Source organism: Mercenaria mercenaria, chromosome 18 (genome assembly GCF_021730395.1).
Source record: "Mercenaria mercenaria strain notata chromosome 18, MADL_Memer_1, whole genome shotgun sequence".
Classification (NCBI taxonomy): domain Eukaryota; kingdom Metazoa; phylum Mollusca; class Bivalvia; order Venerida; family Veneridae; genus Mercenaria; species Mercenaria mercenaria.
The window spans coordinates 17233779-17259000 of NC_069378.1; the positions used below are offsets into that span (position 1 = coordinate 17233779).

At 33.1% G+C, this 25222-nt stretch overlaps 1 protein-coding gene across 30 annotated transcripts in view; it reads left to right on the forward strand.

Moving 5' to 3' along the window:
* Window positions 1–25222, forward strand: part of LOC123538660 (uncharacterized protein KIAA2012 homolog) — a 107673-nt gene that overhangs the window by 33713 nt on the left and 48738 nt on the right. For 19 of the 30 annotated variants that reach the window (XM_045322908.2, XM_053530732.1, XM_053530731.1 and 16 more), the window contains 9 exons: window positions 459–605; window positions 3114–3137; window positions 5469–5612; window positions 7444–8157; window positions 12560–12646; window positions 18034–18837; window positions 20383–20507; window positions 22283–22363; window positions 23262–23297. In XM_045322908.2, the coding sequence (XP_045178843.2) occupies window positions 459–605; window positions 3114–3137; window positions 5469–5612; window positions 7444–8157; window positions 12560–12646; window positions 18034–18837; window positions 20383–20507; window positions 22283–22363; window positions 23262–23297 (2162 nt within the window). Of the gene's footprint in view, window positions 1–458; window positions 606–3113; window positions 3138–5468; window positions 5613–7443; window positions 8158–10739; window positions 10902–12559; window positions 12647–18033; window positions 18838–20382; window positions 20508–21082; window positions 21176–22282; window positions 22364–23261; window positions 23298–25222 lie in introns of all 30 variants that reach the window. The other 11 variants (XM_053530749.1, XM_053530734.1, XM_053530735.1 and 8 more) reach the window with 11 other exon arrangements.

Genomic DNA, 25222 nt, shown 5'->3' on the forward strand with positions numbered 1-25222 from the left:
TAATTTGCTTACAGTTCATTCATACATAAATGGTCTGTCTTAAGTTTCCTGCATCTGTTTGCATGCTTCTTGTGTTTACATGTAAAAGCATTAACCCTTAGCTTAATGCTGGCGGCAAGTGATTCTGCCTTTGCGACCAGTGCAGACCAAGATCAGCCTGCACATCCGTGCAGTCTGGTTATGGTCTGCACTGTTCGCTATTCAGTCAGTAAATTTTTAGTAAACACCCCTTCAAATGATAAATGGTACTGCCCAAATTGGAAGATGGACCAGTCCATTATAGAAATTTAGCATGGTAAGGGTTAATAAAATTGTCATTTGCTATGTGTATGCTCATACTGATTTTATTCAAGCCTTGCATTTCCTTGACAGCTTTACCAGCTTCTTATTCTTATTCATTGCTGTGACCTTGAACTTTGAAATTTTGTTCTCGTACCTTAACCATTGACCTTTTATAGATGAGGAAGGTGAGGATTGGGTGGGTCGTAGAATGGTGGAGAAACCTGTGGAACAGAAAACTCATGTAGACGGTGGTGAAGAGAAGAGGAGGATGGAAATGGAGAAACGAAAAGCAAGAGTCTCTGCCAGAAGTTTAGACCTTGAAGGTACTGCTTGTTTGTCTCTAAGTTTATTTATAGTCGATACAGGTTGCCTGTATGGGATACTCCTCCAGAAGAATATTTTTGAGGAGGGTGCAGTTTACAGAATGCATCAATTCCAGAAGCTTATTCTGGTGTCTTACTTAAATGATGTATACCATCCTACATGGGATCTGAATTTTAAGTTACAGCTGAAAGTCTTCTAGTACTTATTACTTTTATTTATATGTAGAGTCTCTGCAGCCTCAGGTGGGGTTTGCTTGAAGATATATAATCACTGTTAGAATAAATAATAAGCAACAATATGCACCAGTTGTAATTTTCTTATCCAAATGTTTTGACAAACTAATTGGATTATTATTTCAAAAACCTGCATGTTGTACCTTAAAGCGTATCAAATTCAATACAATTGGAAGACCAAATTTATTTGAAAATCTATTAGTCTTGAAAAAAAGATTCTTTTCACACAAATCTCTTGATTTAACCTGATAATCTTAGTAAATAGGGAAGAACTGCTTGGTTATACACTCAACTGTAATCTTTGCTGTAATGTAATGTCTGAACTCTATAAGTTCTCGGTCCATCACTATTCACTGTTGTAACTATAATGACCAACTTGCATTTTCGTCTCTATACAAAGTAATCATTTTTATGTGCCTGTCTCTGAAAGAGCGGGGCATATTATGTGAACACCTGTGGCAGCGGGCAGTGGGCGGCGGATGGTGGGCGGTCAGTGTCCAAAACATGTCTGCTCTCTAAGACGAACAGTTTTCATCAGATCTTCACCAAACTTGCTGACTATGTTTGTGGGCATAATATCTCGGCCAAGTTTGATAACCAGCCAAATCGTCTTAGGCACTCTTGGATTATGGCCCCTGAATTACTAAAAAAACTGCGAATTCAGACTTCTCTGCTCTCTAAGTCGAAAAGTTTTCATCCGATCTTCACCGAACTTGCTGACAATGTTTGTGGGTATAATATCTCGGACAAGTTCGATAACCACCCGAATCGCTGCAGGCACTCTAGGATTACGGCCCTTGAATTACTCGAAAAACTGCGAATTTAGCCTTAGTCTATAATAATAGTTCGCTCTCGTAAGTCGAACAGTTTTCATCCGACAGGCGTATTTTGTGACAGTCTGGCACTCTTGTTGACATTTAAGTACATGTACATGTATTATAATACCAATTTTTATATTCTGAATTTTATGCTCACTTTTCTGAAGTTGGTTTGCATTAACTTAAAAAAAATGTCCTCATAAATGAGAGTCTAAAATTCATTAAATGCAAATCTGTTGAAAGTTTTTATTTACAACATATGTCATAAAATATTAACTCAAGTGTCTGAAGGATGTTTTAACTAAGTGCAAATCCACACACTTGATGCAGATTTGAAAGTACTTGTTGAAAAGTTTTTAAGTCTGACCCTGGCATCAGTTGTTGACATTATTATCAGCTGCACTATTTGCCTAAGGTTTTGAGATAAATATTTAAGAGCACTAAAAGATTTTGATAACTCAGGTTTCTGGAGTTCTCAGGTATGTGTGAAAACTGTACACAAGGAGGGTGATTTGTTTAAAGAGAAATTGAACACTTTATGAGAAGTCGGTGTTGTTTCCAAATATCTTGACTTAGTGTTTTTCTGAAATTAATTTTTGTACTTTTATTTTGATATAAGAACTTGCATTAGTGTAATGAGGGTTTGCAGAAGTTATGGTCATTTTCTGCTTACGGGAGTTTAAACCTTGGACCTCCGGATCAGAAGTCTGACACTACACCATTGCACCATTGTGCCTTGCATTGATAAATGAAGAATGCTGGTGACATTTAGAAGGCATGTCCAGAATAAAATTTACTGTAAAAGCAGAAAGTTTGTGAGGGTTTGATATTTACTATATTCACCTAGCAGATATTAATCCTCATGTAAATATTAACCGTTAGAATAAAAAAGAAGTCTAGAAAATCTCGTCATCACACAAACCTTCCTCATTGAGTCAGCATATCAAAATTATAATGGAAACAGCCGTTATACAAAAATTGGATACGTTCTGGGTTTTATTTACCTATTCTAACATGCCTGTCTCTGTCAAAAAACACTCTTATGCTAGAATGACGTCTGTTAACGTGTGGTGACGTCAAAGTTTTTGTTGCGACCAAGAAAGAGTGCTTCTATATTTTATCTGCTGTTTTAGATTTAAAGGGCGTATTATAATCGAAATAATTTATAGCAAAACCATGTTTTAACACCATTTATACACTTGGGCGGTAATACGTTGTACAAATAATTTCACTCGGGCTGTGCCCTCATGAAATTATTACGCCCGACATAACCGCCCACCGTGCATAAATAGTGTTAAAACACTCTTTTGCTATAAACTATTTCTTAACTAGAAGAAAGAATAACATTTTAATACAAATGGAACAACCTGCATAAGATCATTTTATTATATTAACATGTATGCCCCAGGGTATAAATCACATGTAAGCGCAGATTCTACAATTATATTTTTTACAGGTATACAGCCAAAACAGTTTGCAGGTAATTTGAGGTGTTAAAACTTGCACACAATAAAAAGCCATTGAGATTGATCTTTATGGAACTAGTATCATAGATCAGTAGACATTTAACAGTTAAACATATATGTCTGTAGGTAAAGCTTCATGCACGCTTTCTATATATGGCAGCAGGATAACTTTTTTGTACAGTCTTGCGATTGCCAGTGACCTTATAATTCTTTGATTGTAAAGATGTTTGTTTTTCCAAGTTAAAATAAGAAATCATATGTCAGTTTATTTTGAGGTTTTATCTGGGGGTCTGGAATTTCACCCAGCCACAGTGGATTTATAAGTGTTTTTCTGTTGCTCACCAAAAACCATTGACTCGATTTAAGAAATGCTACCGGTTACCGGTCTCATTCAGATGACAATGATTCAATATACATTCAGTCATAGAATTAGGTGAATTATAGCAATATTATGTTGTATTATATATTCACTGATCCTCATATATACATTCTAATACATTTGGTAGGTAGTTCAAAATGATCAACAGACTTAATAATTATAGTATTTTCATTTATTTCACAGCATTTTGTGTAACCTTACCAAGAGTAAAATGAAAAAAAAAATCCTTTACTTTATGACCCTTTAAAAAGATTCTAAAGAGCAGTTTAGGGCAATAAAATTATATTTATATTTTGCTTTGTTTGAAATAAATTCAAGTTTATGGTCAGTTAAAATTGGACACTTGAGAAATAATTATGATCCACTTGAGAATTGATTTAAAGTCATATAAAATGTATATAAACGTTTCAAGGGTCACATACTTTATTCTTTTATGGTTGATTTTCAACTTTTTGGGGAAATTTAATTTGATAATTGCCCATAAAATATAAAAAAATGGATTATCACTTTAGAGTTAAAAGTAGAATTTGTAACTGTTAGTTTCTAGCAGAGTGTTGTAATGTTTGAAATTGAAAAAGTCAGTTTGACATTTTTGAGAAAAAATTCAGGAAAATATCTTTGTTGAGCTAAAATAAGAGTGAATTTTTTTAATAAGATCACTTTCAAATTGGAATTATTTGAAAGAAATTACAGTGGACTTAAAGAAAATTGAAAATGAAGGCTTTATATGCAAGATGGAAAAATATGCATTACAATCAACTGAAAAATGGTAATAGTATTAATGTAAAATGTTTCTCATATTATATATGTTATTATTTTAAGAAAAATCATACATCTTTAAGTCAAGTCATATAAATATTTTCATATAATTATGATCTTAAATCTGTATGAAGTAATTTTTTGCTGGATTCCTTAAATAAGATGCTTATGTATATGAAAATGTTTTAGCTTTGTCTTAAATAAACTGAACAGTATAGATGATTTTTAGCTCGACTATTCAAAGAATAGGGGAGCTATTGTACTCGCCCCGGCGTGAGCGTTAGCGTGAGCGTCACACAAATGTTAAAATTTGCGTACCACCCCAAATATTTTCAAAGTCCATTGAGATATTGCTTTGATATTTTGCATACTTGTTTACCATCATGACCCCAGTCTGTAAAAAGGAGGACGCAACTCTGTCAAGCATTTTGACTGAATTATGGCCCCTTTTGGACTTAGAATATGCTTTTTGTAATGTTGAAGTTTGCATACCACCCCAAATATTTTCAAAGTCCATTGAGATATTGCTTTGATATTTTGCATACTTGTTTACCATCATGACCCCAGTCTGTAAAAAGGAGGAGGCAACTCTATCAAGCATTTTGACTGAATTATGGCCCCTTTTGGACTTAGAATATGCTTATTGTAATGTTAAAGTTTGCGTACCACCCCAAATATTTTCAAAGTCCATTGAGATATTACCATCATGACCCCAGTCTGTAAAAAGGAGGAGGCAACTCTATCAAGCATTTTGACTGAATTATGGCCCTTTTTCGACTTAGAATATGCTTATTGTAATGTTAAAGTTTTACTCATAGCTTATATTATACTATCAAGCACTGAGAATAGTTGAGCATGCTGTCCCTGACAGCTCTTGTTTATTTATTTATGCGCTCACTTGGACTGCCAAAAATGAATCTTTACTATTATTTTAAAATGATATTTTTGTCAACCTTATATAGCTGAAGCTTCTCTCGTTGTCATGAAAAGTCGGGCAGGTGGGGTATATAAAGTGTTTTGCTGGGCCACCTAGCATTTGCATATTGGGCTGAATGTATATAAAATATTTTATTGCAGTTTATAAAGGTGTAATGATATTTATCTTTTCTATTTAGATCCAACACTTTCTTGGAGAAGCATGAATTCATGCATTTGACTAATATAAAGTTATTTATGAAATACTTAAATATGATTGCTTCATTTTTAGGTCCACCTGTTGCAGCAGGGTTTTCAAGTAGTGAAAGTGCTGGGCCAGGTAGCACACATTCTTCAGGCTGGTTACCTCCTGTACATAAACAACAATGGAAAGGTAGTCAACAGAGCTTAAGAAGCCATGGATCAAGAAGAGCTTGTAAGTACACATGCACTGAAACCAGGACATTTGCACTTAGAAGTGTAATAGAGAAAAAAGATGAATTAAATGCAAATTCACTATTTGAAAGGCTATTTTCACTCAGTCACCAAATTATATATTGTATAAAAGAGCACTGACGCAGATTTTAGTTACTGTTGTGAGAAACTTACAGCAGTATGCCTTTCAGCTTTGTGGCTTTAAGAAAGTAATTTACTATTTAATGCATACAGCTATGTTTTGGACTGATAATGTTTAAAGAAGACTATAAGAAGGATAAATGTCTGTAAAAAGTCTTCATTTGGCAACTGAAATAATTCCTACATTAAGATAAGTCTAAGATCAGTCACTTAGGGATACTTTATGTAAGTTTCTCAAATATTTTTTAGAAATGACTCAGAGCTTATTAATTTATTCATTATTTATATAATTATGATTTTAAGTTTTAGTTTTTCTCTTGAGTAAGTTTATTGTTTTGTTTTTTTAGCTCATCTGATTTTTTGAAAAAAAATGATGAGTTATTGTCATCACTTGAGCGGTTGTCGGCGTCGGCGTCGGTGTCGGCGTCTGCGTCGGCGTTGCCTGGTTAAGTTTTATGTTTAGGTCAGCTTTTCTCCTAAACTATCAAAGCTATTGCTTTGAAACTTGGAATACTTGTTCACCATCATAAGCTGACCCTGTATAGCAAGAAACATAACTCCATCTTGCTTTTTGCAAGATTTATGGCCCCTTTTGTACTTAGAAAATATCAGATTTCTTGGTTAAGTTTTATGTTTAGGTCAACTTTTCTCCTAAACTATCAAAGCTATTGCTTTGAAACTTGGAATACTTGTTCACCATCATAAGCAGACCCTGTACATCAAGAAACATAACTCCATCTTGCTTTTTGCAAGATTTATTGCCCCTTTTGGACTTAGAAAATCAGTTTTCTTGGTTAAGTTTTATGTTTAGGTCAGCTTTTATCCTAAACTATCAAAGTTATTGCTTTAAAACTTGCAACACTTGTTCACCATCATAAGTTGACCCTGTATAGCAAGAAACATAACTCCGTCCTGCTTTTTGCAAGATTTATGGCCCCTTTTGGACTTAGAAAATATCAGATTTCTTGGTTAAGTTTTATGTTTAGGTCAACTTTTCTCTTAAACTATCAAAGCTATTGCTTTGAAACTTGCAACACTTGTTCACCATCATAAGCTGACCCTGTACAGCAAGCAACATAACTCCATCCTGCTTTTTGCAATAATTATTGCCCCTTTTGGACTTAGAAAATCATTTTCTTGGTTGAGTATTATGTTTAAGTCAACTTTTCTCATAAACTATCAAAGCTATTGCTTTAAAACTTGCAACAGTTTTTCACCATCATAAGTGGACACTGTACATCAAGAAACATAACTCTATCCTGCTTTTTGCAAGAATGATGGCCCTTTTTAGACTTAGAAAATCATGGGTAGGACAATATTTCTATTACACAAAAAAAATCAGATGAGCGTCAGCACCCGCAAGGCGGTGCTCTTGTTTTATTTTGAATTATGTCAGTGTTTTTGAGTTTTTACACTTTATGCATTCTTTTCATGATGAATTGCATTATTTAGGCAGGTCTTTATAAAATATTTTGACTCTTCATTTTCTTTGTAATTATTCTGTCATATAAACAAAAACAACAGGGTTTAAAGTATCATAGATGAAGCATTTACAACTGCTGATATAGGTTACAACAAAACTGTTATGTTTGACATGGCAATGCTATGAAACTAAGGTTTAAGTAAGGTTAACTCTTGTTCATGCACACATTATTACAGTTTTCATATTGATTTATACTGTTTTCTCTCAGACTCAGATACAGCTTTGAAAGGAAGTGGCAGAATGAAGAATAACTTAAGACCTGTGTCCAGAAAAACTGAAATCAGTTTTCCCTCTAATGACATTTTGTCAGTTTCCTCTGTTGGAAAGAAAATCGTTGCTAAAATTCCTGTTGCCACAACCATTCGAACAAATTCTGTTAAATCACTTGATTTGACAGACACTGAATCCCATGTTGAATCTGTGCCAGTGACCTTGACCTCTGGTCTTACCGTCTCTAACCAGTCATGGTTAGAACATGACAGTCAAGCTGGTAACCAGACAGAAATTGAACCCGGTCCATTTGCCTTGAACAAAATAAAAACTGCAAAGAAGTCATCAAAATCTCACAGAACAACCAGAACAGGACTGTCCTCTGATATTTATCGAATCACATCTTCAGAAACCCTTCCAGTTTCTAATCTTACAAAAACCAAAACCAGACTCTCACCAAACACCAGACTGTCGTCAAGCCTTAGCAACCTTTCATTCAATAAGTCCTTTGATAAATGGACTTCCGGCACAGAATTTGACAGACATTCTGACACTGATGTCATAAAGATTAAGATTGATCAAGCTGATTCATCGGAATCAGAGATAGGCTGGCCAATCACAGTCCCTGTATTTCCAAAATTTAGTGTAAGCCACTCCCACAATTCTGCCACTCCCAGAAGAATCAAGAGTAGTAAGAGTTTTGGAAGTCTTTGTAAGTGTGCAGATGGGCAATTAAACATAGAAAGTTTAATCTCTTAAAAATTTGGTCTTGGTCGGTGAATTTTTTGTGATAGAGGTAGAAATGGGTTTCACTACCAATTCTTTACTAAGAAAAGTAAAAAAACCTACCTTTTAAAATTGTCTTGGTGTATATCAAAATCAGGTACTTTTCTACTATATCTCTTTCATACTTCCTGTTTCTCTATGTTGAAGGGATAATATATTATGAGCTATAAATGTGTGATCCCATGGTATACCTTTCAGTTAAAAAAATCAGTATTGAGCAAACTCTCTACACTAAATTTAATATGTTTTTATATTACATAATGGCACCAGAATATGAAGAAAAAATGTTCTAAAATTATGATAGAAGCCTTTTGAGCTGCCATATGAAGCCTGTTATTCTGACAGGTAATTTCCGTCATGTTCATTTACTTCCATTTTTTTTTTTATTTAATAAATTTAAAGGCTTTATCAAGGCTTCAGGAAAACAAAAACTCTGATATTTAGTCAGAGTGTAGAGGGTTTGCTCAACCTGGTGATATTATAGGCAAGTTCTGATATATTTGCAAGTTTTGAGAAACTCAAAATTAACCAGGAAATTAGAATACATGTACCATAATATAATCAACTTCAGTATATTGCATTTGATCGACTAAAAGATTTTGAAAGCAAAATCAAAACATTTATGAAGTGAGAGATAGAAACCAATATTGTTTGACCCACATTTTCCATATTAATATTGTTTATGAGTTTCTGCTTCATTATGTAAGATCTTGACATAGGGTGTACACCATTCTTAAGGTCTACAGGGGTGGTAATTGGAACCTTTTCGAATTTTAACGATGTCTTGAATAATGTCTATTTTATGACTGAAAATGTATGTTTGCTGTGTAAAAATCTGTCCAAACTACAACTTAAAAAAAAAACCCAACAAAATATGGAAATTTTGCTTTTATGCTAAGATACTCTGAATATTTTATAACAATCTATCAACAAATAAAATTAGAATTTAAACTTAATAAAAACCTATTCAAAACAGCTTAATTTTACAATGGTCGCTACCCTATCAAATTTGTTGTATGATGATTATGTTGTTTGATGATTAATTAAAAACCATTCGGGATATTTTCTAAAGAGATACTGGTACCACCATATAAGGTCTTTTGAATGATTGTATAATATCAATGGTACTGTTGTATTTTAAAGACATATCAAGGAAAAGCCTAATGTTACTGAAAAGGTGGAACAAACAGTAGATGATATGAGCCGCACCATGAGAAAACCAACATATTGCATTTGCGACTAGCATGTATCCTGACCAGACTGCACATCTGCGCAGTCTGGTCTGGATACATACTGTTCACTTTCAAAGTCTATTGCAATTAGAGAAACAGTTAGCGAACAGCATGGATCCTGACCAGACTGCATGGATGCGCAGGCTGGTCTGTATCCATGCCAGTCGTAAATGCACTATGTTGGTTTTCTCATGGTGCGGCTCAAGTATAGTCTGATTAATAGTTCAATACCCTAATTCAACAGGGAAAGTCAAATAAAATGTAAAAATAAATGTAAATACACTGTAAGTATGTAACTTGAGTATATCGTAATATGACGACTATATGAGTATAAATGAATGTAGACAGCAGTAAGAAGTATAACAAAATATGATTTGACCATCTAACATAAAACAGTGCTATTTAACTACATTAATTTTTATAGTGCTTTTTTTAAAAAAAAATTGTTCTTGCTTTCAGTATGTTTTTGTGAAACTCTTCAGGGTTACTGTGCTAAAATATCACCTATATACAAGCTAATGAATATAATTTGAAATTTCAATTTATTGAAAATTTTCGAAATTTCTGATGCATTTTTTACCACAAATTTTATTAAGAATAGTGTTTAGACTTAAATACTATAGTATTTTTAAGATCATTTTTATTGTTAAAATAATGATTGGGTGAGTTTTAATAAAAAGACTTTTAAAAATTATGACTGAAGAGTTTCGTTAGTTTTGTCACAGTATTGTCATTCTTACAATTGCCAAGTAAAGGGAACTATTCACTCAGTGAAATATATCGTTTTGTGATATTTGTAAATGTCTTTTAGTATGTGTCAGTGATGATAAGGTCAGTAATTTAGTTTAAAAAAATATGATTGCATGATGTAGTCCAAGGAAGTCCAAAGTAAATATAGATCCTAACTTTTCCATTTTTTGTTCATTTTCATGTGAAATAGATGCTTTAATCGCACTTTGTTATGAGTTCCAATGACATGTTTTGTTTCCATAATTTAGGAAATACTTAGCTTATGATAAAGGGGAGTAATTGCACAATTTTCTAAAAAAAATAATGAAATATGCTTTTCTCATAAGGATCAAACTCTAGGAATTTGTGTTCCTTACATGAAAAATGTCATCAGGTGTTGCTTAAAATGTGATTAACCATTTTTAAATTAACCTTAATTAAGGTGACATTGATGTTGACAAGGTGACCTTTACTTGGCAAGCTAATTTAGTATTTACTTTGCACATTATTTATTTCTTTTGTTTCTGCAACATTTTTATGTGTATAGCGGGTAGCCAGGTGGATGGGGATGCAGGTTCAACAAAAGGCAGCATTATATATGGACCAGATGGTTCAGTAATTAAAGTCGGAGAAACAGTTAAATTATCAGCAAGAGCTTCACAACAGAGTTATCATGATGTACACGATACATTACAGCCAGGTCTTATAGGTAACATGCACTGTTCCCCCCCTCCCCCCACTCCTGCACCCTACCAAATTATAAAATAATTATCGTAAAATTATACAAAAGGTTTAAATTCTGTTTCCTGTTCCCAGAATATAGCTTGAAATGTTATAATTTAAATAACTAACTTCTCTACCACTTGAGTCAAACAGTTAATGTGTCATCAATTTATATAGGATAACCAATTTAATTAAGCAGGCAGTATTTTGACTTATTTAACATTTTTGTGAATGAAGATCAAAAAGAATTATCATACCTGTTGTAGAAAATATATAATGTGTCAGAAATTTAAAACATCACTTGTGACAAATATTTTCATTCATCCCCAATAAATGATATGAGTCACGCCATGAGAAAATCAACATAGTGCGTTTGTGAACAGCATGGATCTTGACCAGACTATGCATGCTGGTCGCAAACGCACTATGTTGATTTTCTCATGGTGCGGCTCATATGATTTATAATCATCCAGTAAAAGCAAAGTAACGTTGAATTTTCTTTCAATTAGTTCTATAGTTGAAAGAAGTTTAGACTATTGTTAACACCTCTTCATCATATTCAAGTTTTGAGTGATACACCTGTGCACATTATTTTATTTTTGTTATTACATACCTTACTATAAATAGTAACAAAACTGCATAGGAGGAAATCATATAACCCAGCCATGTAACAGGAACTGGGCATTATAACCAGAAGTGAGCATTTTAACCTGTTATTGGCCTGTCATGGATGAGTGACATCATTTTTGACATCAGTTTACTGGTCTTTGTCCTTCTGATAAAAAAATCATTAACGTTGATATTTTATAATTATAGTAATTAATTGATTCAAGCAATTGAGTAATTGTTTTTGTGTTTAGGTATATAATAAACAACTCAGTTAGTGGCAGTGATATTTCTTATGTGGTTATTAGCAGAGCTTCTTAGAGACCTATACTTATATTGGCACTCGGACTACGCCTGCATGCAATATAGGTTAAGTCATGCTTACAGCCACTTCAGGCCTATATGCCATTGTCGTTTAATAAGTGTACATGTATATTCTTGCCATGCTATCAGACCAGATAAGTGAATCCTTTCTACATTTTTTAGCTTCATGTACTGGGTACATATAGGTTTAAGTGCAGATTATAAGTAGAATTACTAAGTTAGAGATCTAGAAAAGAAGTGATCTCCCATAAGTAAGAAATCTTTTAAGTTATTTTGTTTTGTTGATGTGGCATTTTATTATTATTATTTTTTTTTTTATATTTTGTTTGAGGTGATTTGGTAGTTCCAAGAAAAATGTAAATGGACTCCATATTTTATGATTAAAGAAAGAAGACTTTCAGCTTATGTTTACAACATTCATTACATTGTGTGTATTTTCTGTCAAATGAATTCAAATCTTAAATGATATGTCAGTTTATATATTTGTAAATATTTTACTATGAATACATCATTTTTGTAATCTGTATATTCTCTTCCATTATTATACCATACTTTTAAACAATAACCTGCATATTATAATAGCAATACAATATATAAGCCCATTAATGTATATTTGGAACTTAAAGTTATTATTTGTGTTTCTATTTTTGGCACTGAATTGACTCATGTTACTTTTTTTCGGATACAGATGATGACTTTTATTACTATTTATAGATGCTAGTGATGACTCAGATGCTGAGGTTCCAAATGAGTGGAAATTACAGGGGCGCCAAACTGACATAAAGAAACTGCCAAAACGAGGTATGTGAAAGTACTCATTTAACTCATCTAACTCAGAAGTCTTCATCTAAAAACTTGGTATAATTTGAAATGATTTCCAATTAAAAATATATTGATAAATTCATTAAGGAAAAAGTAAATTTTTTAGTAAGTTGATCATCTATTGATTAAAATAGTCTGTCAGATATTGAAAAAATATTATTCCAGATGTAACATGAGCCGCGCCATGAGAAAACCAACATTGCGACCAGCATGGATCTAGACTGGCATGTGCATCCGTGCAGTCTGGTCAGGATCCATGCTGTTCGCTAATGGTTTCTCTAGTTGCAATAGCATTTGAAAGCAAACAGCATGGATCCTGACCAGACTGCATGGATGCGCAGGCTGGTCTGGATCCATGCTGGTCGCAAAGCCACTAAGTTGATTTTATCTTGGTGCGGCTCAATTATGTGCTTTGATTTTTAAGAATGAGCCAAGTCAGTTTTTTGTAATCTAATGTTCATATTTTCATTCTATTTCCCATATTTAAGATCAAAAACAGACTCCAAAAATTTTAATTACTATTACTGGATGTGGTGAGGATTCTGTTTGGCAGTGTTTTGTAGTATAAGTCTGATATTGTCATTGGCCAGTATTTTGTCAGTTTACCCTGGCATATATTTGGCTCTTTGGTATGGTACAAAATTAATGTAATATGAAATTTTGTTGTGCTTGTTGTAAGTAGAGTTTATCTGGTAAGAAACAGATTTGGCATACGATCAACAAACAGATGTGCCAATGTTAGAAATATGCATAACCAAAGAGCTAAAAAATAGGTGTGGCCAATATACTAGAAATAGATGTGACCAGTGTGTGACAAATATGTGTCAATTATGTACAAGAAGTAGGAGAAATAGATGTGTTTACATGTTAGAAATAGGCATATGCCAATGAATGAAAAATAGATGTATCCAGTGTGTAAGATATAGGTGTGTCCAGTGAGCAATACACATTCATAAGCCATGTTAAAGAGTAAGATAGACCAATGCTTAATTATGATAGACAGAATAATGTGTTAATATATTTTTAGAAATAGGGTTGTCAGTGAACAAGTAATGGATGTTGCTATTCTGCAATTAATTGATGTTGCCAGTTTGCAAGCAATATGTTGTCAGCAAAAAAAATAGGTAGCAGTTACTGTATTTAAGTTTTATCAATATAGGTGTGGACAATATGCAAGTAATAATTGTACCCGATCAGGGAGAAATAAGTGTGACAAATATGCAAGAAATGAAAAAAGTGCAAGCAAATTGCTTTGTTAACATGGATATATAATAATCATTAAAATTTAGCCTGCTGCTGGCAAATAGTTCTGCCTTTATGATGAGTGCAGACCAAGATCAGCCTACACATCCATGCAGGCTGATCATGGTCTGCACTGTTCGAAATTCAGTCAGTAAATTTTCGGCAGACACCCCTTCGAATAATGAATGGTATTGCTCATTTTGAATGATGGACCAGTCCATTTTAGAAATTCAGCAGGGTAAAGGTTAATGTAAAACATGCATACACAAACAGCTTGGATGTTTGTTTTTTCATCCTGATTTTTTAAAGGGCTGGTATGAATGAAACAAGTGACTTAATGTTGTAAATAACATGTCATTGTCTTGATTGTAAATTGATCTGTCAGCATATCAAAGACTGTATACCTTCAAAAAAATTTCTGTGAGTTGAAAACAGTTACATGACATCACTATGAAAGGAAAAGGAAATTGACATTATTTTTTCCATGAAATTTAGAAATAGATTACACTGCTGGAGATATAGATGCTACCTTATCAATACATAGCTGGAGTTATGAGGCAAGGGATGTACATAGGTCCGACAGTGTTCGTAGTTTACCTAATTATCCACATGACAGAGGTATAAGAAAGTTCTCCCGCCCAAAGTTTCATGAATTACTGCACATCTGAAATTGTACTTCAGCCATTGTGGTGTTATGTTGTGCACTTGTTTAAGCCCTTTACAGTTGTTTAATTTCATGAAAGTTTGATTATGATATTTTAAAACTTATTGTTTGTTTGAAATGTTACCTTTACCAAAATAACTAACATGTCATTTATTTTCCTAACAAAACTCTATTGGATTTGGTATTACCCCATGACCTTGCACATTTTATAGACAGTGTTCATTTAGGGTACTGCACTGTATTGTTAGCAATTCTTTAAGTTAAATATTGATTACCCATAATGCATGAGGAATTGTTTTATTTTTTTTCCACACAGCATTTTCATTTAAATGCATGATCACTACAATAAGCACAAGGTGTTAAAAATTCCTAGGAATACAGTTAACTTTAAAGTGCTGACAGAGCCTTTTTTTAAATACTGTGAAATTATTAATTTTTGGGGGGACTTTTTTTCTTGGTTGAACCAGTCCACAAAATTATATCCAAATGAACAAGTGAAATTCTCATTCATTTTCTTTTCAAAATTTGAAATCCTTGAATTCATATCCTCATGAAATAGTTGTTTTTGCCCAAATCATGGAATTTTGTGCCCACACAATTAAAATATTTCACAGTATTAAAGAGAAAATGCAAATATATAGAAAATGTATCAAATGTTAAAGTGTATTAATGTTTGGTTAGATATTTTCTAACGGTGATTTAAAGAACTGCTGAATGTGCTTGTCCAGTTTTCCCGTGTAATATTTTAATCTGATTAATCAAAACTCTTCCTTTGTTATCTAGTTTGCCAGGTTTTGAGACAATGTTCTAATTTAAATTAATTTAAATTTATTTTAAATTCTATTTAAATTGTCCTATTGTCAGTCATTTAGTTATCAACATGGACTTTTGAAAGTCAAGAAACAGTATTTTTAAAGGACTTCGGACACTATCATATGCTTCTAGCCTACATTTCAAATGCAAATTTCTCCTTAAGTATTTAAACAATACCCAAAGCATTTCGAGTCAGTGATAAACCAATGTATTAGTTAATTTATTACAGCAGAAACTGATTTGTATCTGTTCCTATCAAGATGTTTTTCTTATTTTATCTGGGCCAGGGTATATTTTCTTGAAAAAATAAAATGTTTAAATTTCCGTGAAAATATAATGTCATCACTTTACGGAAGTTTTAAATATTTTAATTCCAGTCGAAAAAAGTGACAAAATCTGTTTATTTAAGGAAAAAATAACATTTTAAGATTAAAATCCTATAAATAAATAAAAAAGGGAACGATATTTTTCCAGACAACCTGTACTTGATTTATCTATACACTGTTCATAATGTAAAGTTATTGACGCATTACATTGTGTGAATAGGTATACATGTATAAGTGACCGGTTAGTTTTATTACAGTGGTTCAGGTAGTTATTTAAGTACATGTACATGTCTGTATAGCTCTGTTATAAGTGATGGCAGCTATTTGTGTGATGTATAATTAATAATAAGAAAAGTCAATAATCTTATCAAGGCCGTAGGGTGGGATTTTGTTTAGGATAAGTACCAGTGGCACACATAATATTTGAGCCGCGCCATGAGAAAACCAACATAGTGCAATTTCCACCAGCATTGATCGATCCTGACAAGCCTGCACATCTGCGCAGTCTAGTCAGGATCAATGGTGTTCGCTAACGGTTTGTCTTATTCCAATAGACTTTGAAAGCAAACAGCATGGATCCTGACCAGACTACGCAGATGCTCAGGCTGGTCTGGATCCATGCTGGTCGCAAAGCCACTATGTTGGTTTTCTCAAAGCACGGCTCATTTCGCTTAAACATGTAATAAAAATGTATCCGAAATGACAGTTCTATCTGAGGCTTGCCTAAAGAAGCTGGATCGGAAAAAGTTAAATCCGGATAAGTCTGACAACAACCCATCTATAGATAATGTTGTCTATTCAGGGCTGAAGTTGTGGGCAAAACATATTCGAAAAGTTGAAGCAGGTCGCTGCTTAAAAGTTCCACCTGAAACTCGGCTGGACCGTTTAGTTCGTGTTCGCGTCTAGCTGTATTTGTATATGCCATCTGCATGGAAAGCGACTTGACACATCACTTTCGTTGCATCACACTGAATGTGAAACCGTCACTGATATGACCTGCCAAGAAGCTACTGTTCTTGACCTATGCATCACAGGCATATCAATGCCAAGCTTTATTTCTGTTGGATAGACTATAGTCAGGATCAGATAAAATGCTGTGCACATATTGCCCCTTTTTTGTTGTTTTTAGGCCTAGTCCGCCGCAAAGAAAATCTTCAATTCAATTTTTACTGAAGGAAGAACATGAAGTGATGAATGCGTGTCACATGTAGTATGTGTCTAAAAGAAATAAATATAAATGCACAGAAAAAGATGAAGAAATAAAGAAATGAAAAATATATAAAAAAATACAAAAAAAAAATAATAATAAAAACAAAATGGAAAACAAATTACATCCTGGTGTGCGCGTCGCGAGGAGGGCATGCAGAAGATTACCTGGTGTGTTGCTAGTATTTTACAGCACACATTTGCCAATCTACTACAACAAACAAACAGGATATGCGAATGAAAATTTAACCCAATGAATAATAATGAATTCACAGTATTTGCTTCTCTCACTACTCTACACGTATAACATGCCTATATGTGCCCATTCAAACATTTGTATAGTATTTTAGTTACAAACAGATGTAAAAATATGTGACTATCAAATTATTAAAACTGAATATAAAAAGTATTAGTTACTTTACATTTGGGAACACCCTGTAGTTATATTTTTTGTTTAAAAGTACTGTTCCACAGTACAAAATGTGTATAATTAATATCTACATATGCTGGTCAAATATGGTTTTGATGCACGGGGTGGGGAACAATGTTCTTTAAAGCAAAATAGCTTTTATATGTATATAACAGGGTACGAAATTCTATTTAGAGCAAAAATTACCATTTTATGAAAAAATATTGAAAAATTTGACTTTAAGAAATAATCTCAAATATGTATTTTGATGGTATATGTAATTAAATACTTATTTCTTAGTGGTTTATTTTTCACTCTTGGAGTAGGCAAATTCATATAGAAAGTGTCCGAAGTCCTTTGCCATTAGTGGCCTTTTTTTAACTTAATCCCAGAACTTAGCAATGAATTTCAGTCCTATTTGGATGTCTATTATTAAATTAAGTTTGTGATTGCTTTGTTTAGAGAAAATTCTCTAATTTTTTCTATATCTATATTAGAATAGTTGATGTTCTAATTAATATTAGTAATATATCGAAATGATTGCTTTATATGTACTAGTTTTTCAGTACTGGTTTATTTATGTGTTTATCATGTCCAGATAAACAATAGCATTTTTTTTCTTTATGTTTAAGATGCCTACAAATATAATCAATTATATGTTGTCATTCATCATGTTTGATTTGAGCTAACCTTTGACATTTTACAGAGGGTGCAGGATCGTATGACCTTGAGACTGAGAGGGAGGTTTGGGAGGGATTGAAACATACAAGTTTTGTAGGACGTAAATCTGGTATGGATAGTGGAGCAAAGTCAGAGCAGGCTCAGAGTGTAAAGGGCATGTCCCCTGAAAGGTCAAAGTCTGAGATGAAGTATTCGCCAAAGGCACAAGGTCTCCAAAGGTCACACAGTTCACCACCTTTATCTGATAGGTCAGATATCAGTGGAAAATCAAGGTCACGACCTTCTTCTGAGGTTTTCAAGTCCTACAGACCTTTGCAAAGCCAGCTGACGCATCTTGAAGGTGAAACACAAATGATTAGGGAGCAAACAGAAGTTTCACATTTTACTGAAAAAGAGAAGTCTGAGTTAAGCAAACAATCTGAAAAAGCTGATGTTACTGATCTAAAAACAGAACTGACAATCCCTGACCATATTGAGGAAGAAGGCCATATTGAAGCTGAAGTTCTTGTTGAAGATCTGCAGCCAGAGGTAGAACAGGTTGAGAAGCAAGTTGAAGAACAAGTTGAAAAGCGAGCTGAAGAAGTTGAAAAGCATGATGAAGAACATGATGAAAAGCAGGATGAGGAAAAACTTGAAAAGCCAGAAGAAGAACCAGTTGAAAAACTTGAAGAAGAAGTGGCACAAACAGATGAAGTTGAAAGAAAAACAGATGAAGATCAAGAAATTGAAGCAGACAAATCCGTAGAGAAGAAATCAGGAGAGATAACCCCAAAATCCCTAAGAACTCCCTCTCAGTCAGCTTCAGTGATAAATGATGAAGATGTTAAAGGTATTCCAAACAACTGCAGTGAAATATTCAAATTTATAGAACAATGTTTTTTAATACTGCACATGTTTATACAGTTATGTTTTGAGCCATTTCTAGAAAAATAATACTGAAAAAGACCAACAAATTGAAATCACCTAGGCATTTTAAATATTTAAAATAGAATGTTAGTAAACTATTATCGTACATTTAATAGGTCAAACAATTTTTAGAAAGATTTACTGTCTTTATTGGTAGACTCTAGAAGGCTTCAAAACATGTTTTTATTTCCACCAAACACTGCATGCATTAATATTTGATATTACAGCACTATATCACTTTTGATATGTGATCACATTTTGATTAAGTCTTATGCATGTTTATTCACTACAGTTATGTACATTTGATGCAAGAATTCTTGAACTAATTCAGGCAACTTAAATGTAACCTGAATATAAATAAATCATGACTAGCTTAATTTGGACTACCAGCAAATGTTGACTTTAAGAGAGTTCAAGATTTCAGCTTTCAACTGTACTAAAAAAGTTTGCTAAAAGACATTTTGACTGAATTTCATTTTTTAAAAAAAGAACAAAGATGCAGCACCTCAGTTTAAGGTTTAAATTTCCGATACTGTCAGTTGATCAAGTTGAAAAAGTATGCAAAATGCTCTTCTGTTTTAGAAATGAAATTAATTAAAAATAGGTATATAAGTTTACTTAGTCTAATCCATTGACAACATTTACAAGATAGAACTTTAATAGTATCATAGCTTCATAGGTGTAATTCAGTCCAAGTCTTCCTTTTTGCAAGCTATTTTCAGATGTTTTTTCCTTTACAGCAAAGATTGTCTAACATTTGTTTTAAATTGTACTGTGTTGTAGTTAGTGAGTTTTGCTAATTGTTTATAATGTTTGCTGTGTTTTATTGCTAACCTGAGAAAAAATGTTTGTGCAATATTTATAACACATTTTTCTGCACCTCATGTTGATGTTTTGTGTGCTATTAATAAAATTTTAAATGAAACAATTGTGTAAATGCTAAATAACCTTGCTAAGGCTTGTTTAACAAAATTTAATGAATCTAAGCCTATTAACCGACAGATATGGACAAAAAAACCTTCAGTATGAGTTTTTTATTGAATTGATTTCAGACTTGATATAACAATAATTGCTTAAGGTTAATGCTTTTAAAAATTCTAATGCTTTTGTGATTAACCAAATACACTTAATGCATCATTTATAGCAAGACTGGAACACAGAAAGCACAATTATGAAATCTAGATGTGATAAACATAATTTGTAACCTATGTGCAAAAAGTAGTTAACTGCTTTCAGAGCAGGAAGTGGTTAAATGTATTAACATTAAGAAGTAGCTATAAACTATTTTAGTGCAAAAAGTGGTTTAACTGAATTGACATAGGAAGCAGCCTAAGTACTTTCAATGCAAATAGTGGTTAACTTCATTAACACAAAGAAGCAGCTAACTACTTTTTTGCACTGAGGTAACACAATATCTTTTTCCAAATAGTATTTGACACATGTTAAATGCATTTTGTTTTAATTCTAGAATCACCAAAGTCACGTGTGACAGAGCAGGAGATTATTGACAAGCTTACCTCTCATGCTACACACATTGCTGAAAGTGTTCTAAGTCACAGTGAAAGTGGCCAGCTGCTTGAAGAAGACATCAGGGTAAATAATGAGTTTGATTTTCTGAAGCTGCATGAATTAATAACCTTTGGTTGATGACATGTTAACAGATTTGAACTTTGTTGAAAGTATTCTGTGATCACTAAATTGAAGAAAGAGAGACCAATTCTGTCAGTCACTACACTCATAGTATTTTGACTCGAAAAGGTCTAGGAATATCTTAAAGTTGTCTATCCGTAGGTAATTTATGCGATAACATGTATAAGTATGGTTTCTAGCCTAGTGTTTTGGTTCATTTTGAGACTTTGCAGTGGGTTTGAGAATTACATGCTACTGCCTGTCAGAATTACAGAGACAGACCAGAATCAGGTTTTAAACTATTTCCGTAATTCATTTGTGTTAAAATGAAAGAGTATGAAATGATTACAGTCTAATTTTAAATTCAGTCTTGAGCATATTGAATAAATTTGATTTCTAAGCAGGATTTTCATGCTTTAGTGTAACTGCATTTATATGTACATTCATACCATTTTACATGAATCACAAAAACAGAACATTGCATTTGTAACACTTGTGTGAATTTCATTTGTATCTCGCTCTTGGCCTTTTGTTTTTAGTTTATAAGTAATACAATAGCACCTGTACGATTTGCTCAAAGAGAAGTCAGAAGTCGTGATAGAAGGCGTGATAAAACAAAAAAGAGTGAGCTTGTATGTATTTATAGGTATTGGAGACAACATATTATAGTTGTCAAAGAGCATATCAATAGTTGCCGGAGACATTGTAAATTTAGATGTCTGAGACAATAATATAGACAAAGTACCAGCAGTAGCACTGTAGGTCAAAATAGTTACTTACAAAACATACTTTATGCCTTTGCATAATGTTAGGCTTTCATATGCACAAATCATGCAGCAAGATATTCAAGAATAGCATGAGATAGAGTTCTTTTGACATTTTAAGACTGAATTAGACATTTATCCCAATCATTCTGAAGCCTTCTGATATTTTTTTTGCAATCTGTATCATGCCTAAGACATTTTTTCTATAAGGTGCAGTAACTATCTAATGGTGTAAACAAACTAGGTAATGTAAAGTGATCAATATTCTTTTGTCTTTAACATTACACCAACACAGTTATTATTCATAGGGATCTTTCAAGCTTTTCATGATTGAAGAGGACCTGAGCATTATTTCTGGCCCCTGGGTAGAACCACTTACCTTCCCTTGCTGCATAACATGAAATAATTCTATACTTCTATCAAGGTTTTGAGCTTGTAGTGCTGTGGGCCAAGTGATTCAGTCATTTACTATAACCACTTGGTCATTTAAGACCCTGGCATTAATTGTTAAATGGAGTCAAAACATGCGTTTTGCAGCTGCACAAAAATAGGAGCCTTGTTTAAATTTGTAGCCTTCATTTAAACTTTTGCAAACTGGTACTTATGATTTCCTTTTTCAGACAATAGTTTTGCAAAAACGACAAGGCATGCTGAAAAGACTGTCCCGAACAGTTACACATACGTATTTTCAAATATTTGCAGTCATTTTAAAGTCTGTTACAGTTGTCTTAGATAGGCTTTCCTAAAAACTACTTTTAGAGCAAAAGTTTTTTCCGATCATTTTCTTTCAGTTACTAATACCTTGTCGTTTTTAGCAATTATGAACATTGTTTAATTAACGAAGTCAAAGGTAAACGTATCTTTGGAAGACTCAGCATAATAAAATATGTTTAAACCTATAGCAATATTTGATAGCTTTTAACAAGATGTAGTGATATTTGCTGACTAACCATGTTGCATGTATTGTTTGAGTAGCGTGCTGCCGCTTTATGGATGGATACTCACCCACCACGAGACATTTCCCGCAGTCAGTCTGTACAAGATCTTCCTGATACAGTACGTATTCAGACTAGAGTAAAGTCAGTTCCTGTTTTCTTTTTCCCAATTTCACAGTTTATTCTTACTTTACACCCACCTCCACATCCTCATTTCTAGTTCAACTGAGTTGTCTTAGGTTCAGTCAAACTTGTCATCTTAGGCAGTGAAAAGACATTATACTTATTTTATCTTTCTGTCTTTTGTTTGAGCACAATATTTTCTTGGGAAGTTTATAGCTTTAGAAGTCACAGTTAATGTCAATCTTAATTGTGCACTGTTTAAAAACTAAAGTAGTTTTTAAGTTATGATTGATGATAGAAACATGTATCAAAAACAAGTTTTAAAACAGCACTTTATTAATGACTTAGGAAATAGGTCTTCAGTTTTATTTTCTTCACACTTTTCCTCTTCATTTTCTGTCCAGTATTTACTAGTAGAAGTATTTAGTTTGTTTTTTGAAGTTATAAACCGTCACCCATTTAAACTTTACTTCAGTATGTTCTGTTGTCTTTTACGATTGCATGTAATAATTAAACAAGATGAGTGCATTTCCTTTTGAATTCCGTGAGACAGAAACCTAACCTGATTTCATTTTAAAGATTCATTTAAATGAAAGCTATCATAAATTCATTGTTTTCAATTGAACATTAATTTGCAATACCTCCCTGTCAAAAAAATTAGATAAATTGATTTTATCATTATAATGAACTGAAATGGACTCAGAGTTTTAGGATATAACTAAGTTGTGCTAGCATGTATGAAATATTGTTTGTTTCTGTTCTTTGCAGACAATTTGGGTAAATTGTATTCAGTAATTTGTTATAATTTATTGTAAAATTGTGGTAATACATGAAACTATTGTACCACAATGATTTTAAAACATGAATGATTTAAATTTACTTGCTTTTGTTGTTAGTATGTTGGCCTAAGAATCACGAGATTGCATGTTATGGTAAATCACAGTATGTATGTGAGGTTTGGGGTTTTGAACTGTTTCTGTTGTACCATTTACTGATACTGGGAATTTTCTATTTTTAGCTCATCTGATTTTTTGAAAAAAAATGATGAGTTATTGTCATCACTTGAGCGGTTGTCGGCGTCGGCGTCGGCGTCGGCGTCGGCGTCGGCGTCTGCGTCGGCGTCGGCGTCTGCGTCGGCGTTGCCTGGTTAAGTTTTATGTTTAGGTCAGCTTTTCTCCTAAACTATCAAAGCTATTGCTTTGAAACTTGGAAGACTTGTTCACCATCATAAGCTGACCATGTATAGCAAGAAACATAACTCCATCTTGCTTTTTGCAAGATTTATGGCCCCTTTTGTACTTAGAAAATATCAGATTTCTTGGTTAAGTTTTATGTTTAGGTCAACTTTTCTCCTAAACTATCAAAGCTATTGCTTTGAAACTTGGAATACTTGTTTACCATCATAAGCAGACCCTGTACATCAAGAAACATAACTCCATCTTGATTTTTGCAAGAATTATTGCCCCTTTTGGACTTAGAAAATCAGTTTTCTTGGTTAAGTTTTATGTTTAGGTCAGCTTTTATCCTAAACTATCAAAGCTATTGCTTTAAAACTTGCAACACTTGTTCACCATCATAAGCTGACCCTGTACAGCAAGAAACATAACTCCATCCTGCTTTTTGCAAGATTTATGGCCCCTTTTGGACTTAGAAAATATCAGATTTCTTGGTTAAGTTTTATGTTTAGGTCAACTTTTTCTCTTAAACTATCAAAGCTATTGCTTTGAAACTTGCAACACTTGTTCACCATCATAAGTTGACCCTGTACAGCAAGCAACATAACTCCATCCTGCTTTTTGCAATAATTATTGCCCCTTTTGGACTTAGAAAATCATTTTCTTGGTTGAGTATTATGTTTAAGGCAACTTTTCTCATAAACTATCAAAGCTATTGCTTTAAAACTTGCAACAGTTTTTCACAATCATAAGTGGACACTGTACATCAAGAAACATAACTCTATCCTGCTTTTTGCAAGAATGATGGCCCTTTTTAGACTTAGAAAATCATGGGTAGGACAATATTTCTATTATACAAAAAAAAATCAGATGAGCGTCAGCACCCGCAAGGCGGTGCTCTTGTTGGATAATTACCGTAACAAAAATGTGATGCTTTTATTAGGTTCTAAATATAGACATCTTATCAGTTTGAAGAAAACTGTTTGTTTGGTATTTAAAAACGATTACAATGAAACAATGGTAACTGTTGCTTCCAGACAAAGTTGTTATTTTATTTGGCTAACTTTTGTAAAGAACAGCTGTGTATTGGGGTTTGGGAGTCAGAGGAATTTAATGATATTAATGTTAATTGTATTTATGTATATATACATTAATAAGGAGTAATAAAGTGTGCAGTACATTGGAGCATCTAGTCTCTAAAACAAAGGTAAAGGTAAAAGGTAGAATTTAGAATCATAATATGGAAAATAACAGCTTGTACTTATATGTTGAAAATTCTTGCACATTATCACGTATTGTAAACTCTTTTGTATTTTGTATAACTTAGCTGCACATTTGTGCTATTTTTAAACCTACAGTAATGCTTACTATAAATAATATTGAAAATGTAAATATTTGCACAGGAAATTTGCACAGAAAAGATTATTTTATGCCTTCAGATACAAAGTATATTGGGGTATATTAGAGTCACACATGCCTGTCAGTCAGGCTATATGTCATTCCACCCGTAATTCCTTTCTAGAGAGCTATTTATTAAAGAGTTCCATGGGCATTCAATTGCCTACATATATATGTTCACCATGATAATACCATGAAAATCAAGTATAACCAATGTCACTTTATCCAAGGTCAGGGTCACACTTTGAGGTCAGATGTTAATTAGCATAATTCTGTGTCCTCTC